At 47.1% G+C, this 18,849-nt stretch overlaps 1 protein-coding gene and 1 non-coding gene across 4 annotated transcripts in view; one reads left to right on the top strand and one right to left on the bottom strand.

Moving 5' to 3' along the window:
* ANKRD27 (ankyrin repeat domain 27) overlaps positions 1 to 18,849 on the bottom strand; it is a 59,347-nt gene that overhangs the window by 38,592 nt on the left and 1,906 nt on the right. For all 3 annotated transcript variants that reach the window (XM_055412343.2, XM_088830691.1, XM_088830692.1), the window contains exons 2-3: positions 9,952 to 10,083; positions 1,412 to 1,522 (exon numbers count right to left, since the gene is read on the bottom strand). In XM_055412343.2, coding sequence (XP_055268318.1) covers positions 1,412 to 1,522; positions 9,952 to 10,053 — 213 coding nt within the window. In that variant the 5' untranslated portion in view covers positions 10,054 to 10,083. The remainder of the gene's footprint in view (positions 1 to 1,411; positions 1,523 to 9,951; positions 10,084 to 18,849) is intronic.
* Positions 16,437 to 16,509, top strand: TRNAE-CUC (transfer RNA glutamic acid (anticodon CUC)). Its single transcript has one exon. It is a non-coding gene; the product is annotated as a tRNA-Glu (tRNA).

Here is an 18,849-nt window from a genome sequence, read left to right as displayed (position 1 = left end):
AACAAGCAGCTGTGGTGAGTAGAACCCTGCAGGAAAACAGCAGCCTGCTCAGGGGGCACAGGACTGCCGACTCCCCTCTCCCAGGCTGGCGCACTGTACCCACCTCCTGTCCTACCCCACCTCAAGCACCCACAAGCCCTGGCTAAACCAGTGTGGGCCCCCACTGTTGACTGTGGGTAGGCTGGGGACCACAGTCATTCCTGACCGGGGACGGAACTTACCCCTCTCAGAAACTATCTGCTTCCACTTTAAAAAAAAAAAACAAGAAAATGCCTACCCCAAAGTTAACATCAACCATGAGTCAGACAGACGTCACATACCTCCTGACACAAAGTACTGAGATAAAACACTCTTCAGTAGGCATTCTAACTGAAAATGCTTAACTGTGATCTAACCAAGGCAAACATCAAAGAAACCCACACTAAGGGAGAGTTTACAAAGGAAGACAAAAATGTCCGGGTCATTAAAGAAGCAGGCCGAGAACTGTTCCAAAAGAAAGAAACTAAATAGACAAAAACTGAATATGTTGCGTGATCCCAGACGTGATCCTGGATCTTAAAAAAAGATCTTTTTTGCTCTAAAAGGGTATTACAATCAGCACAGTTTATTTAAGGGCAGTAAGTTGGAGAAGAGTATTCTGCCAACGTGAAATTTTCTGAATATGATCACTGTGTTGAATTACATAAGAGATACACACTGTTTTGAAGCCAAGGGACACTGTGTCTGCAACTTACTCTCACTTTCTGAAAAAGGTTCAGAAAAAAGTAACAATATGTGTGTGTGTTACAGATAGAAAGATAGATGTGGGTAGGGAGATGTGGCCAAAATACAAACAGCTGACCGGTCTGGAGAGAAAGCCGTGTGAATGCTCTCTGTACGTTACTGGAACTTTCTACAGGTTAAAACTTCCTATGTCGTTGTTGTTCAGTCACTAAGTAGTGTCCGACTCTGTGACCCCATGAACTGCAGCACGCCACGCTTCGCTGTCCTTCACTGTCTCCTGGAGTTTGTGCAAACTCATGTCCATTGAGTTGGTGATGCCATCTGACCATCTCATCCTACAGGTTTCTTAAAAAATGACAAATTCATCTCTGATCCTAAGAGCACAGGGATAAACAGCTTGCTCTGACAGGGCCTCTCTGAGGAGATGTCCCAGCGACTCCCCAGTTCCCTGGCAGAAGCCCCATGGGCTAAGGGAGATGTGACCAGCACTGCCTCCAACTCCAGGCCACAGGCAGGACCCTGCTCTCCACGGCCAGCTCCTCTTCACTCAAAGGCAGCAGGGCTGTTGTGGTGTCAAAGCCACCAGGTAACACGGACAAGAAAGGGTGAGCAGCAGGATTCCCTCCCCCCTCAACTCGCAGACGTGGAGTGAGTGGTCTTAGGTGACCCATAGGAAATGAAAGAATACCTTTCCATCTAAGGTCTGAAAGTGTTCTTCCACTGGAATCAAAATATAGGACTCAAACTGACAAGTAGACTGAATTCTGGTTGACAGGCTTCCTTTGCAGGGTACTAACACCTGGAAAAAAAATTAAGGTGAATACTAAACAGATGTGCTATTTACAACTTCAGCGGAACAGGATGTCTCCAAAGATGCTCCAGCTGGAATTGCAGTGGGGACCTGCAGGCAGACAACCCCTGGGGTTACTGGTCAAAGCAGCAGCAGCTAATCTCTTGTCGCTGTGATGGCAGCCAAGGCCCCCACCCTGGTGAGGGAGTGGGACACGTCTCATCCATCCGGATCTCGGGGGTGGGGGGATGGAAATGGGGGGGCCTCAGTCCCACCCCGCTGGGTCCCTCCCCACAGCCACCCTAGGTGCCCGCTTTGTCCTCAGCAGGCTCAGAAGTGATTCCAAGTGAAGAAAGGTTTGAAGGGTACAGAAGAGTGAAACTAAAAGATGACACGCAATCCCACCACCTGCATGATAAACATGGCACATTGAAGACCGTTTCCTTCCCATCTTTTTTCTATGCTTTTTTAAAGCCCAATTGTGATCACAATTGGTTGTACCAGCCACAGAAATACAGTTTCCCAGCTCAGGCTGCCACCTCCACCAAGGATATTTTGGGTGCCAGACTCTGTCTTTGGAGCAGGTTCAACCTGAAACGTGAATTTTGGTCCCACCATGGCCACCACGTTGACCTGACACCAGCCTCTCTGCTCAGCACAGCAAAGGAAGGTGCCCTGGCATCCACATGGATCTGTGCGTGGCCCGGAGACTCACATTTAAGAGGAGGCTCTCAAGGGCACCTGGAGAAGACGACCAAGGTGGTCGACCAGGTGGGCCCCTGACCAGGGCCCCAACTCCTGAAGCAGCTGGAACAAGGCAAGGGGCTTCAGCACTGTCCCCATTATACAGACAAGGAAACTAAGGCTCAAGGGAGTTCAGCAACTTGTCCGGGGGTACACAGAGAGTGGCAGAGCCGTGCCTTAAACTCCTACCACCCACACCCATCACTGCCCTGTCCTGAGGCCTCTTGGAGGCCAGTGCTGGGAACACAGCCCAGTCCCTGCTGGAGTTCTCTCTTCAAAGACACCATGAAATTCTGGGGCCTTTGAAAGCAGCTGTCATCAGGAGCTTCCCTAGGTCAGAAAGAGCAGCACGGCCTCTCTCCCCACAGGGGACAGGGACACACCAAATCCTCAGAGCAGGAAAGGGAGGCCCTCATTGGTGAAAGATCACCACTGTGTACGAAGGGGCCTTGCCCCTCTGCAAAAAATCAAGACTGAATCAGACCCAGACACAGACTTAGCTGCCAAGTTCGGGAAATACAGAGACCAGGGGACTTTGGTGAACACCAAGGCAGGACTGCAACTGGCAAAAGCCAGAAGGTAGGAAAGCCTACAGGATAAATGACCTGGATACGTGAATTTCAAGGAAAGAAGGAAAAGGAGGAAAGAAGGGGGTATAGCTAAAAAGAAACTTAAGGGACTTCTCTGGTGGTCTAATGGTTAAGAATCTCCCTTACCGATGCAGGGGACGTGGGTTCAATCCCTGGTCAGGGAACTAAGATCCCACATGCCATGGGGCAACTAAGCCCTCGTGCCACTGGGCTGCGTGCTCTAGAGCCCCTGCTCCACCCGTGAACTGCACCTAGGGAAAGCGTGTGTACTGCAACAAAAACCCAGTGCAGCTGAAAAAGTAATATTAATTATTAATTGAATTATTAAAAATTAAAAACACAATAATAAGACATGTAAGACTGTGGTGATGGCTTCACAAGCCTACAGATGTGTCAATATGGATCAACTTTACACACTAAGTAGGTACAGTTTAACTGCTCTAAAAGTTTACCTCCATAACATTAGGAGAAAAAAGAATGACTTAAAAGGCATACCCAGCAACAAAGAATTACTGTACAGCCCAAGGAACTATTTTCAATACCTTGTAATAACCTGTAATGAGAAAGAATTTGAGAAAGAACTGAATCACTGCACTCACTGCTGTACACCCAAAACTAACACAATGTTGTAAATCAACTATAACGAAGGGCTGACTCACTGGAAAAGACCCTGATGCTGGGAAAGATTGAGGGCAGGAGGAGAAGGGGACGACAGAGGATGAGATGGTTGGATGGCATCACCGACTCAATGGACATGGGTTTGGGTGAACTCTGGGAGTTGGTGACGGACAGGAAGGCCTGGCGTGCTGCAGTTCATGGGGTTGCAAAGAGTCAGACACAACTGAACTACTGAACTGAACTGAACTATAATTTCAGCTGGAAAAAAAAAGGCCTATCAAATTCAGAATAATGTGTGGATCTCCTCTGGATTCTGATTTAAACAAACCAACTGGAAAATAAACAAAAAATTATGAGATGATGTGGGAGATTCACAGTGAACGACAACGCTGAAGAGTCACTGAGGAATTCCTGAGCTGTGATAATGGCATGAGGTTGTGGTTTTTTTTTAAAGTCCTTATCTTTGAAAACTACATTCCTAAAGATTTACAGATGAAATCATATGACTGCTGCTGCTGCTAAGTCGCTTCAGTCGTGTTCGACTCTGTGCGACCCCATAGACGGCAGCCCACCAGGCTCCGCTGTCCCTGGGATTCTCCAGGCAAGAATACTGGAGTGGGTTGCCATTTCCTTCTCCAGTGCATGAAAGTGAAAAGTGAAAGTGAAGTCGCTCAGTTGTGTCCGACTCTTCTTGACCCCATGGACTGTAGGCCACCAGGCTCCTCGGTCCATGGTATTTTCCAGGTAAGAGTACTGGAGTGGGTTGCCAGTATGACTACCTTATATAATTTTCTTGAATTTGTTTCCAAATGATCCCCTGGTTGAGGGGAGAGGGCAGCGGGGTTCGAAGTGAGAAGTGCTGGAGTCTGAGCCCGGCGCTGTGGAAGCTAAGTGCTGGGGGCAGGGGCACATGGTATGATTCTTTTCACTTGTTTGTGTTTGAGATTAAACACAATAACTTTTTTTAAAAAAAATTTCAGGTAGCCAACTTTATTCAAATAAGTATTAAAATTTGAGTTTGGTTTTCCAGTTTTTTTCTCCATTCAATATTCGTGACACTGGACACTGCTGGAGATATGGAGAATTGTCCTCATGGACATTACGTTCTAAGTGGGGGCTACAGATTTTTTTAACAATGTAACAGATTCCATATATCAGTAACTTTTATGCAGATAATAAAGCAGGGCATCAAGCCAGAGAATGCCTGGAGGGGGCAAAGGTTAGCTAACTCAGGTCAAGTTGTTGGCGGTGGGGGGGGCTCTCTGAAAAAGCCTCGTTTGAGCAAGGAATGGATGGCAAAAAGGACCCACCAAGTAAAGATCTAAGGGAAAAACTTCCTTTGGAGGGGACACACTACACAGCATGCAGGATCCTAGCTCCCAGACCAGGAATCAAACCCATGCCCCCTGCAGTGGAAGCTCGGAGTCTTCACCACTGCACCACCAGGGAAGTCCAGGGAAGAACGCGTCTGTCAGAAGAAAGCACATGCAAAGGTCCTGAGATGGGCTTGGTGGTACCAGATGAGGAGAGAGAGAAAAGGGGGAGAAAATCGTAATAATTTTAAAATGTTAATAAAAGTGCGGCTTAAAAAAGCGAGAGGCCCTCAGGTAGGAGCCAGAATCAAGAAACAGCCTCAAGGCTCCTAGATAGCCTCACTGCAACCTGGAACACAAAAAGATCTTGGAGATGAGAGGGTTGGCCCTAGGCAAGAGGACAGCATGACCCAGGCCTAGGGGATTTAGGTAGCCAAAGGCAGGCCAAGGGATTGCCCCACTCCAGCTCAGTGGATGCAGGCATCGCACAGTCCCACACAAGGCGGGGCCTCCGAGGGGCCCGGCGCTTCTGGGGTGCTTCAGAGATACACACCGCTCACCCCACCACCACTGTTGACTGCACCCTGTGTGCATCCTCACTGTGTACACACACCTTCTCCGCCTCCTTAAATAAGCGTGACCAGCTCCCGAGGCACTGAATCCCCATTACCTAGCCCACGGCTCACCATACAGTAGATACCAATCAGTGCTTGCTGAGTGAACAGGGAAGCCTCCAATTTCAAGGACTCTCCCAAAGTTTTCAGGCAGGCAAGGCTGCCTGGTGCATTTCAATGCAAGCAGAAGCCAGTGGCTGGCTCTCTGGGGCTCCATCCATCCTCCAGGGTCCTGCTGAGACAGGGGTGAGGAGGATCAGCAGTGGGTGGCTATGAAGCAGCTCACGGGAGACAGGTTCAGGTGCCAAGGGTCCTCACAGGAGGGAGGTTCTGACTATTTCTGGAACAGAGGTTGTGGAGCTGTAGCAGCCAGTGTGGAAGACGCAAAGTTCAGAGTTGCCGAGAAGATCATGAGTCAGGGACTCAGTCCAGAGATTAAAGATAAAACTTTTTATTATAACCCCTTTGTAAAGAATTTTTTAAGAATAATAGTCATTAAAGAAAAGAAAGCATAAAACCAAGAATAAGCTTTAGTCATACCTACTCTAGGGTACCGTCCTGACTTCCCCCTGCCTGGGTCGGCTACTCCACAGGAGCACATGACGACTTCTGCCCTAATACTCAACCCTCTGGCCTACAAATGACCTGTTCATGGAAGTCCCTGAAGGCATGTCGCATCCCCCATTCCTCTGTGTAACCCTGCAAACCCAGCATGGTGTCTGGAGTATAGGAGCTACTCGGTGTTTGTCAGATGAAGGTCTACTAAGCAAATTCTGAGAACTGGAATATGAACTTCAGTGCCCTTAGCTGGGCTGTATAAGCATGTTCTTGAAAGTCAGTTCCCTGGAACTTAGAAGTCACGATGCTAGGTTCCCAGGTGAGCCCTCAGAAGCCTGCATACCCCATAATTAGACCCATAATTACAGGGCCAAGATAAAAGGACCAAATGCCATCTCTTTTTGCCATTGTTGTTTTTCCTACAGGCAAATGGACCCACCCCCCACCCCAGCCCACCCCCCGTCCACCAGGGAAATCTGGAGAACTTCTGCCCAATGCCACAAGAACAACAGGCCCTGGGGTGAAGGAGGCCTACGCAGCTGCTCTGAAGAAAACTCACGCGTAATAACTGGATGGTCACAAAAACAAGGAGACTCTGAGAGACAGTGTGTGGGCGTCACAGGTCTCTGGAATCGGAATTAGAAAGAACTTTAGGAGATGGGGTTCCACTGTCCAGTCAAAGAGCAAATGGTGGCAGGGTGTGCCTTCCTGGACACGGGGCAGCCCCATCAAAGGAAGTCAAACTCGAGGAGGGGCTGGGACAGGTCAGGGGAACAGCCAGCCTGCACCACCAGCTGTCGTGTGAGGGGGCCTGATGGCTCCATTTGCAGAGTGAGAGGTGAAGGGCATTTAACCCTGGGGAGGCACATGTTCAGAAGTGACTTCAGGACTTCCCTGATGGCCAGTGGCTAGGAGTCCACCTTGCAATGCAGGGGACATGGGTTTGATCTCTGGTCAGGGAACTAGAACCCCATATGCTGTGGAGAAGACCCAATGCAGCCAAATAAAAAAAGAAATAAAAAATGGTGACTTCACGTTTTTAGAGCCTAGTAAAGGACCCTAATCACCAGGGCAGATTCAGGGGCCACCAAACTCAGTCCAGGCTTCCCAGGTCAGGTGTGAGTGGTAAAGAACTCGCCTGCCAATGCAGGAGACTTAAGGGATGTGGGTTCAATTCCTGGATCAGGAAGATGCTCTGGAGGAGGGCATAGCAACCCACTCCAGTATTCTTGCCTGGAGAATCCCATGGACAGAGGAGCCTGGTGGGCTACAATCCACAGGGCAGCAAAGAGTTGGACACGACTGACGTGACTTAGCACAAACTCAGGCCAGTGGCCACGCCCCATGGAAGGAAATACATCACTCACCTGCTGAGGCCATGTGGGCCCCTCAGAGATGGCAGAGAGGATGAGCGCTCTTCTAGAGGTCATTGGGACATTCTACTTTATACACTCAACCAACAGACCCAGAAAGAGCAACAGGACAGGTTAGACGAGCCGGGGCTCCATCACATGGCCAACAGGTGGCAGGACCTGGTTACCAACACCTGGCCTGGCTGAACAGGACAGCAGCAGCCGTCTTCTTCCCACAGTTGCTCTTTCCCAAGGAGTTGGTCTCGCTGATTCTCAAGTCTACTGAATGTGGGCCCCATGCAGCCCCTTGTGGATCTCAGCGGGAGCTGGAGTAAGAAGCCTAGGGCACCCTTGGGATCTCGGGATGGCAACTTAAGAAGTATCTCTTGGGACTTTTTTGGTGGGCCAGTGGTTGAGACTCCACATTCCCAATGCAGGGGACACGAATTTGACCCCTGGCCAGGGAACTAAGATCTCACATGCACACCTCACAGGCTAAAAAATAAAATTAAAAAAAAAAAAGAAGCAGCAGCAGCAGCATGTCCTATTCCTCAATGTACTGGAGAGGAAGGTGACCGAGATGCTAAAGTTCTTATTCCAAATTCCCCCTTTGCTAAAGTGAGCTTTAATGGGATTTTGAGCTGGCAGCTGCAAAAGCACCTCCTGGGTGACAGGGAGCATGTTAAGTGTTAGCAACACAATGATAAGCGAGACGGGTCCCTCTGTCTCAGGCTTCCTGAGAGGTAAATGCCGCAGAATGGGTGCTTTTAAAAAGAGAAAGTTACCTGTGATAATACACTCTTATCTAGACAGTATTTCTTTTTAAAACACCATAGAACAAAGATGGGAAGGAAATATTTCCCCAGCTGGGTCAGGCCCTCTCAGTGAACATGATGTCTGGGTCTTTCCTCTGTGACACTTAACCATGATTAGTTAAACATTAACCCAGAGTGCGACCGTTTCTCCCACTAGAATTTTGGGTAGCGATCCATATGGGTAAAGATTGTGATGCCTCCTCATATTTTCGGCTGAATCTCCCACATCAAACCTAATGTCTTACACATAGCAGCATTTAAGAGCTGCTGTGAAAAGAACGGACGACAGTGAACACCTGTGGTGAGCTTTATGAGATTCTCATTTTCTTCTTTGGAAATAACTGTATTCGCTTATTCTTTTTTTTTTTTTTTAACAATGAAGTTTATGACTTCTAAAATCCAAAGTTTAAAAAAAAAAAATTCTGGGAAAGAGATATTAATCACAAAACCAATCATAAAAACCAGAAGGGACTTGGGGGAAAAAAAAAAAAAAACAGGCTTCTGATGGCAGAGGGGTGGGCTAAGCCTGGGAAAGTCAGTTCTAAGGTTGCAGAGAAACCTGAGCTAACTCATTTCTCCTTTAGTTCAAACCCTCAGCCACCTGACTCACCTAAGACCCCATCCACTGGGTAAGAGAAGCAGGAACAAAAGTATGAGAAGAAAAGAGGAGAGTGCAGGATGGGAAGAGGCCCACGCGCAGCAAGTACTGAAGCCTGCATGCCCTAGGGCCCGTGCTGGACAACAGGAGAAGCCACCGCAACGGGAAGCCCGGGCACCGCAACTACAGGGTAGCCCCCGCTCGCCGCAACTAAAGAAAAGCCCTCGCAGCAGCAAAGACCCAGCAGAGTCAAAAATAAATAAATACAAATTATTTTAAAAAAAAGAAGAGGCCCTGCCATAGGCAGGCGGCACAAAGGTGCCCAGGTTTATCCCATGGTGTGTAAGTAAGATGTCCGCCAAGTTAACCAACCTCAGAAGGAAGACAGGCCTGCAGTGTGGGCCCTTCCTCCCTCCAGGCAGCAGACACCCCGCCAACAGACCACGGCTTCTCTCTCCTCCGGCTCCTGCTACCTGGCTGCCCCTGTAGGCTGCTGAGGCTGTGGTCTCTACTGTGGAAGTTCTCTCGGCTCCTCCTCTTCAGGGAATGCCTTTGAAGGTGACATACCTGTACATTCACACGTTCCCCTACTCTATGGGAGTGAGCAGCCGTCTCACAAACGAGGAAGGATATGATTTCTGCCCTGGAGAAGCCCTCCTGGTCAACGTGGAAACAGGAGAAACAGAGGTGACCACCATGAGACCAGTGACAATGGGGGCTGAGCGTTCAGAGAAAGGGTTACACCCGGGCTGAAGCAGTCTCAGGAGGCTGCCTGGAGGAAGCTGCTCAGGGAGGTTCCTCTCTGCTCGTCCACATGCCGAGCATGGTCTGGGGCTTGCTGCACTGAGCAGTTCTATACCTGCTGCTGCTAAGTCACTTCAGTCGTGTCCAACTCTGTGAGACCCCACACACGGCAGCCCACCAGGCTCCTCCGTCCCTGGGATTCTCCAGGCAAGAACACTGGAGTGGGTTGCCATTTCCTTCTCCAATGTGTGAAAGTGAAAAGTGAAAGTGAAGTCGCTCAGTCGTGTCCGACTCTTAGCGACCCCATGGACTGCAGCCCACCAGGCTCCTCCGTCCATGGGGTTTTCCAGGCAAGAGTACTGGAGTAGGTCGCCAGTGCCTTCTCCGGTTCTGTACCTGACTCCTGCTGAATTTAACTGAAGTCTACCATATTTGTAGGTAGGCCTCCCACGCCCAGCAGAGAAGACCCACCCTAGGGATCGATGCACTTACAATGCCATGGGCTTGGGCCACCTTGTTGCACAAGTCAGGACGCCACTTCTGAAGAGCCAGGTAGAAGGGATTTTTCAGGAGGTCCTCATCATACAGAGCCATATGGACTTCAGGTGGGGCAGAGCGAGTCTCCTGGGATGAGAGAGGAAACAGCAGTAAATGACCTGCGTCAGACTGGTGTGTCATATCTGATCTAGCAACGTCCAAAAAGCATCCCTGATGTCATTACATGCATTACTCTATGGACCTAACACACTGTCGGGAAAAATCAAAGAAAACCCACAAGTTTCAAGTTGACTTTTCTTACTGGTTAAACGTGTAAATCATAGTCAGAAAATCTTGTTACACTTCAAGTCATTGCAAAAGTAACGGCTATTTTTAGAACATCCTACATGACCCAAATTATGATATTTTAAAGATATGCATGTTTTTAATGAAATATTTCAAGCATAACAGAAAAGTAAAGAAATAATGCTAACCTACCACCCAAGATAGATCAGTCGGTAAAGAATCCGCCTGCAATGCAGGAGACCAGGGTTTGATTCCTGGGTTGGGAAGATCCCCTGGAGGAGGAAATGGCAACCCATTCCAGTTTTCTTACCTGGAGAATCCCATGGACAGAGGCGCCTGGTGGGCTACAGCCCATGGGGTCACAAGAGTCAGACACGACTTAGCAACTAAACCACCACCACCACCCAGGATTACCAAATCTTACCACATTGCCATACTTGCCTCAGATTACCTTTGCAGAAATAAAATATATCAGAGTAGACTGGTTCCCCTATCTGCCCCCTCCCTCCCACCCTCTCCTGCCTGTTCAGAGACAACCACTATCTTAAAGCTGTTTCCATATCCTTCTTGCTGACATTTCTACTCCTTTAAAACTCATGTATTCATAAATAATACAAAATCTTGCTTTATGGGCTTCAACATCTACATAAATGGTATCACGCTGTCAGTAGTCTGGAACATATACTTTTCCATCTTTTCCATCAACATTATGTTTTCAAGTTCTATCAGCGCTGATCCATACAGCTCCTTTTAATTTACTAATTTCTGCTGTACTGTTTGAAGTGAATGTGATACAATTTATCTAATATTCTATACTCAAGTTGGTTCCACATTTTCAGTATTACAAATTATGCTGACACAAACACTCTTACACGCTTATGTGTTCCTGGAGTACATATCTAGGAATGTCACTACGAGAGGCACTGCAGCATACACCTACACCTTCACCAGAGGCTGACATCACTGGACCGCTTACAACCTCCCTGCAAAGTCCATGAGCACTCCCCTTCCTCCTATCACATCCTAGCCAGTGCTTCTTGGAGTTGTCAGGCCAGCTCATTTATGCCAGTCTGGGTATAAAATGGCTATTTTGCTGTTTCTAATTTTCATTTCTTTAGTGAAGTTAATTGTCACTTCTTTATATGCTATAAATTACCATGTTTTTTGGCCACTTTTCTAATGGGTTGTTGGCCCTTTTCTTTACAATTGGTAGCTCTCTCGACATCTGGACACTAAAAGATGTTGCAGATATCTTCTCCTGATCTGTGACTTGTCTCTTCATTTTTCCAAATGAGTGTTTTCAGAAATAAAAGTGTTTGATTTTAATGTAGCTGAACTTGTCCATCTTTGCCTTACTGGTCAGTGGTCTTGGGAGCTAAGGAAATCTTATCATCTTGGCATGCCCCCTTGTAAATGAACTTCACCATTCCCCCTGTGAGAAGGTGGAGTCTATTTCCCCATCTCTCAAATTTGAGCCATCCCTGTGGTTTGCTTTAACCAACCACACACACAGAATTGATGTTCTGTGATCCTGAGTGTCAGCCTCAAGAGACCTTGAAGTTTTCATTTTCATTCATTTGGCACCATGTGATCACCATGCAACAGAGAAGCCCTTGGGCTGGAAGCCCATGGAGGGAGAAAGAGGTGGTCCAGTGAGCACAGCCAGCCCACTGGCTGAGTGCAACCACACAAGTGAGCACTGGTGAGACTAGCGGAAGACCCACCTTGCCAGCCCAGAGAACTGTAAGGAACAACAAACTGTAGCAGTCGCAAGTCACGAATCTGGGGACTGGCTGGTTATGCAGCAAAGGCGACCTGAAACCACATCCTTTCCAACTCCAAGGCCACAAAAATAGTCCTTGTAATTTCCAAGACTCTTAAAGTTTTTCATTTTTTGGAATTCAATTCATCTTTATTTTTATATATGCTATAAATTGGGCATCTCATTTTTTTCTGAAGGTATGAGTTTGAGTGAACTCCGGGAGTTGGTGATGGACAGGGAGGCCTGGCGTTTTGTGATTCATGGGGTCGCAAAGAGTCGGACATGACTGAGCGACTGAACTGAACTGGACTGAATCTTTGTTTGGTCAGGGTCTTATAACAAAATACAAAAGACTGAGGGGTTTTAAACAACAAACATTTTATTCCTCATAGTTCTGGAGGCTGGGGGTCAAAAATTAAGGTGCTAGTATAGTAGATCTGGTTCTTGGTGAGGGTCCATGTCTTGGACTGTATGGGTTGGTCACCTTCTCACTGTATCCTCATATGGTAGAGAAAGAGTTCTCTTGTCACTTCCGCCTTTTATAAGGCCACTAATCCCATCATGAGGACCCCACCTTCATGGCCTAAGTGAAGTGAAGTCGCTCAGTCGTGTCCGACTCTTTGCGACCCCATGGACTGTAGCCTACCAGGATCCTCAGTCCATGGGATTTTCCAGGCAAGAATACTGGAGTGGGTTGCCATTTCCTTCTCCAGGGGATCTTCCTGACCCAGGGATCGAACCCGGGTCTCCCGCATTGCAGGCAGATGCTTTACTGTCTGAGCTATCAGGGAAGGCCAAATATTTACTTATTTTTTAATTTATTTGGATGCCCCAGGTCTTAGTTGGGGGCATGTGGGATCTAGTTCCCTGACCAGGAACCGAACCCTGATCCCCTGCATTGGGAATGTGGAGTCTTAGCCATTGGACCACCAGGGAAATCATGGCCTAACCTAACCCCAATTAGATCTCAAAGCCCCATCTCCAAATACCATCACATTTAGGATTAGGGATTCAACATATGAATCTGGGCTGGCTGGCGGGGTGGCGTGGAATGGGGGGAGACAAACATTCAGTCCACAGCATAAGCCAACTGTTCCGTCATCGTCTTTTATATATTGTACCCCTTTCACACCAGTTGATAACGCTGCCTTTGTCAAATTCCAACTTCCCATGTATGTCTGGCCTCTTTCTGGGCTCTACTCTGTTTCAATGGTCTTGACCAGTGCGATCCAGCAGATTTATGTGAGAAATGTAATTGTATATGCACTATGCATAATTACATATATTATTTACAATTTTCTAGTAGTCATATTTTAAAAAGTAAAATTAATTTTAATTATATATTTTATTTAATACAGGCACAATATATTTCCAACATGTGAACAATGCTTTAAAATTACTGACATATTTTACATTCTTTTTACTTCTACTGAGTCTCCAAAATCTGATGTGTATTCTGCTCATACTAGCCTCATTTCAAATACTTAATATCCACATGTAGCTAGTGGTGATTACTTTAGGAAAGGATCAGACCACATTAATTTACATAACTATGGTTTCATCATAAGCCTTGACATCTCACAGAGGAAGACTTTTCTCCCTGTTCTCCAAAGTTGTTTGGTTATACCTAATTCTTTACAATATCACATGAACTAGAGTCAGTCTATTAATTCCATGAGATTTCTATTGGGATTTTTATTGTAACCACTAAATTTATGGACTAGAGAGTCAACATCTTTTTAATAATGAATCATTCTCCATGAGCATGGTATGTCTTTCTACCTTCATCCTCTTTTATGTCTGCCAATTAAATTTTCTCCATTTGATCATAGATCATGGACTTCCCTGGTGGTCCACTGGTTAGGAATCCACCTGCAGAGGATGTAGATTTGACATCTAGTCCAGGAGGCTTCCACATGCCATAGGGCAACTAAGCCTGAGCGCCACAACTACTGAGCCTGTGCTCTAGAGCTCACAAGCAGCAGCTACTGAGCCTGTGTGCCACCAGTACCGAAGCCTGCGCACTCTAGGGCCTGTGTGCTGCAAAAGAAGCCACCACAGTGAGAAGCCCATGCACCACGATGAAAGAGTAGCCCCTCTCACCGCAACGAGAGAGCGCCTGTTCATAGCAGTGAAGACACGGAGCAGCCAAAATTTAATTGTTTTAAAAAGATCACAGATCATGTATAACTTTGATTAGACATTATTTATATATTCTGTATAGATTTGCTCCTATTGTGAATGGGGCTTCCAATACGCCTGGTCTACTCCCCTGACCATATATCAGTGTGGTTTTTACTGAAGTGTAAGACACGAATATGAAAAACGGGCCCAGAAAAGGAATCAGAGTTTTACCTCTCTGAGCCTCCACCTCAGGTTGAACAACGGAGAAAATGAATACTTGTCTTACAGGATTTCCATTTACCTGTTACCTTCACTATTTTTGCCACTCTGCACACCAATGTACTGTCACTTTCTGCTAGCCCACATGGTGCTTTCGTGAGAATTACAAAAAGGCACCCCATCTTCCCCATAGGTACAGCCTTGTGCCAGAGCACATGGCTTAGTAAGCAGCTCACTGGCTACACACCAGCCTAGTTGGCCAAGACCTCTTCTCCCCCGGGGCAGGGCACTTGTGCAATATATAACCTGTACAGTTGTACACAATGGCTCTATTGTTAATGTTTGACATTTTCCTTTAAACATCTACTCCCATTTAAAATGTATTTTTAAAAGAACCCTTATCACTACTTTAAATGGAAAACCAGCATCACTTCCCATTCAGATAATCTTATAATTAAAAATGATAAACCCAATTGACATTATTTAAAACCTAGCTAGATACCACTGCCTGCCAAAGGTTCTTTGAGCCTCTTCTTTTCATTAAAAAGAGAGAACTAGCAACAGTAAAGGGCATCAAGTACTCTTATCCTTGATACAGTCAGATGAATGAAATATAAGTGAAAAACTGAGTTACTTTCTCATCATGTAACAGTATTCCAAAACGCCTCTTTGGGGAACACCAGAACGGTATGCCTAAGCGCATTATGAACTCTATCCCTAAAGTCTAATGTTAACAACAGCCACCATTTATTTGAGAGCATCCTTGGTCTAGACACTGCGATCACTTCTACACAGTCTCATCCCATTTGAATGCTCACAATAACTATAGGTAAGTAAATACAACTAATGGTCACAAATCACAGGTATCATTTGCCCCATGTCGCAGATGAAAAAATGAGGGTCGGTTGTCCAACCTGAGGTTAGATGGATGTCAGAATTTACTCTAACACTCATCCCTTTAACCACGGCATTCATCATGTAAAAATAATTATGCCTAGGGGTTATAGCACACAAGCCATGGAGGCACAGACTCCACACTGCATTTCCCTTATAGAAGTCCCCGTGGCAGACAGCCAAACAGGCTCCGCATCAAATCCCCTCGGTCTGATCCAGCCTGGGCTGTCTTGGCTGCAGGCCCTCCTGAGGACTGCCTGAAGAAGTCCCCTGAGCTCCCTGCAAATCCTCTTAGGGAGAAGAGCCTAGCATGAAAATGGCTACATATAATCCCTTCGCAGGCCCCAGCTCTGCAACCATTTAGGTATTTGAATCGTTGAAGGCAACCATTACTGGAGCCCAGATAATCCTTTTATGAGTCCCTACCAGAACAACTGGATAATATAATTTGGCTGGGGCATAGTCACAAGAAAACAAAGTTCTGTGCTGGTTCCGGACACAGCTGGTTCTACATGGCGGAGCACAAAAGTAAAGATGCCTTAGATAAAAACCACATGATAAACAGGATGAGACAAGGTCAGACTAAAACTGAGAAGGGACACTCCTCCTGCTCCTCAGACAGGATGCTGACAAGGGTGGGCTCTGATGGAGGAACAAACCACTTCACTGGGAAGCTAGAAGACTGAAAACCAGAAACAGAACAGTGCCCGGAAAGGTAAGGAGAAAGGAGTACCAGGGATGGGGTTGGGCTGGGGAGTGTGGGAGGCATCCTTGGCAGGGACCACAGCAGGGCCAAAGCATCAGGAGGCATGAACACGTTCCTGGGGAGCACAGGAATAAACTCAAGGATAAACTCTTCTTGACTAGCTGTGAAAATGAGCTCTGAGAAATAATAAGAATCCGGACAGGGCAGGTCAGAGATGGGCAGCAAGGGAAGGGAAGGGCCCTGAATGTCACGTCGAAACGCTGGGTTCAAATGCATGAACTGTAAACGCAAAAGACTCTCAGCACCCGCTGCTGGTAAATGGGATGGAGCTGGCTGTTTTTCAGTCCAAGTCAACGACTGCTCTTGGACATCAGTCTCCTGGTTGCCAATGACTGAATCCTGTCCAGCAGCAGGGATACAGAGAGCTCTGTCCAGCTCTGTTCTTGACCTTTCTGTCCCAGTGTTAAAAATATGTAATAATCAGGGACTTCCCTGGTAGTCTAGTGGCTAAGGCTTTGCACTCTCAATGCAGGGGGCCCAGGTTAGATCCCTGGTTGGGGAACTATTAATAGCTCCCACCCAACACAACTATAAAATCCTGCGTGCCACAACAAACACTTGACACAGCCAAATAAATAAATAAAAATACTAATATGTGATAATGCTTAATGCCAGAGCTGAATTCTTATACAGGGGTATGTGCTTTAAAATAATCTGACAAGTTTACTTGCAAGAATTGGTTTTGTATTTTAAAATCACATGTGAGGGAAAGAGGTGTGAAACCTCATATAAAACTCCTTAAAAAAAACCCACAGAATTCCACCCTTTCTTAAGTGCAAATGATGAAATGATTTACAGAAAATCCAGTGAAGTTAGTCAGAGGTACCAAATACCCTTGCACATGAATTATTTGAGGTTATTTTGCAAAGGAGAGTCAAGCGAGGCCTCAGACCAGTGCTGGGCATTTTAGGAGGTGGTGTGCACACCCGTGGTTTTGTGGTCTCCAACCGTCCTGCCAGCCCGGATGAGTCTGTGTTGTCGGGGACCATCTGGTAATAGTGTGCAGCCTGGCTCAGCAGAAGCCAGCCTAGGAAAGTCTGCACCTCCCAGAGATGCACTCCCTGCCGAAATCTCACTGCTGTGGCTGCTCTTGCCCGCCCCCCAGGGCCCTGTCCATAGATCCTGACCAGGCGTATTTTCCAACTGATGAGCAATATTCTCCAGCGGGCTTAATGTGTGACTCAGAAGGAAAAGGCAGAAAGGAAAAACTTCCTATGCGTCTCTGCTTAATACCAAATGGAAGCAATTTGATGATGTAACGTGTGGTATTACAGCCACTTGCGTCCTTCTGTAACGTCTACGGCTCCTGTCCATATGCTTCTCAAAGCACTTTGAAGCCTGGCTGCCTGGCTCCCTGCAGACGTGCAGTAACTGCTGGTCCACTTGAACAAAATGACAGCGAGGTGTTAGAGGAAGATCAAGCTCCCAGGGAGGGATTACTCTCCCAGGAGCTGGAACACCACCACCCACAAGCAGGGGAGGATGAGGGGCTGGTCCTGCAAGTGCTGGCAAAAAGCCAAAACCAAATGTGCTCAGAGCAGGCTAAGCAGAGAGCTGGCTGGAATGTGGAGCCTCACAGTAGGAGAGAAGGCCTCAGGGCTGGAAGCAGGGAAGTTTGGAGGAACACAACTACCCCTCAGAAAGCCACTCTACACCCTGTTCCTGGAAATGCAGGGCAGCCACCAGCACCAAACTCCCTTGGGCAGGAGGGCAGGAGCATCACGGACCACTTCTCAGTGCTCTCTCGGATATGGAAGCAACCTCAGGACAAATCGTATCTGACTCTTCGGGTCTGAACCCTTTCTAGATCTGGTATCTAGCAACACGTGGTCACATTCCCCTGCTCCTCTAGGGAAGGAGGAAGTTACTGGACACCAACCTAACCCTGGCACTTCATAAACAGAAGGAGAGCCCTGATTCAAACACTAACAATGGTGTCCCTGGTGATCCAGTGGTTAAGACGTTGCAGGTTCGATCCCTGGCTGGGGAGCTAAGATACCACATGCCTCAGGGCCAAAAAAAAATCAAAAACACAGAACAGATGCAATATTGTAACAAATTCAATAAAGATTTTAAAAGCTGTCTGAGGAGTAGACGGATGGGCTCCAGGCTAGGCATTTACAACTGGCCGCCTATTCACGCGTCCTAGGGTGGGAAGAAGATGATCCCCAGGCCTGACATTCATCACCAGCCCCCTGTTTATATTTCCTGAAGCAAGAGACAAATGGGCTCCAGGACGACATATTTATGACCAGACTCCTGTCTACACTGCGAGATCTACACCTCGATATAAAAACCAGCAACAGGAATCGGGTAAATAACCAGACATTGGGCATTTTTATGGCAGGGGCAGAGTGAGACTAAATCCTGTTAAAGATCAGGTATTTCCCATACTCGGGCCAAGGGAGACATTTCACATGTGCAGAAAGGCTCCTTGGGGGTCAAAAAGCAGGGGGCACCACCCCGTAACATGTGATGTTAAGGGCATCCCACAGACCTCTGGACCAGAATCCATCCTGGATTCTCGAAAAAAGTTCTGCACACATGTTGGGGAGGGTCCTAGGGCAGATCAGGTGTGGAAAAAGAAACCAGATAATTGGCTAAAGGTAAACAAAGACCCTGAAGAACTATCCTGTGCTCGCTTCACCAACACAGATACTACAGATACTAAAATCGGAAGAACCGTCCTATATAAATGACAATTGCCTCTGTTCTGTGCCCCTCCTCACTATGCGGGAAGTCCATACCCTTCCTCTTCGGGTGGGCATCTCTGTCTTGCTTCTGTCTTAACAGTTTCTCTGTGCTTTCTCCCACTTGTTGTTATGCTTTGTCTCTAGTAGTA

Source organism: Moschus berezovskii, chromosome 22 (genome assembly GCF_049115385.1).
Source record: "Moschus berezovskii isolate FMDL1 chromosome 22, NW_MosBer_1.0, whole genome shotgun sequence".
Taxonomy (NCBI): Eukaryota; Metazoa; Chordata; class Mammalia; order Artiodactyla; family Moschidae; genus Moschus; species Moschus berezovskii.
The sequence above is the reverse complement of the archived record's forward strand: the minus strand, read 5'-3'. Positions and strand labels throughout refer to the sequence as shown.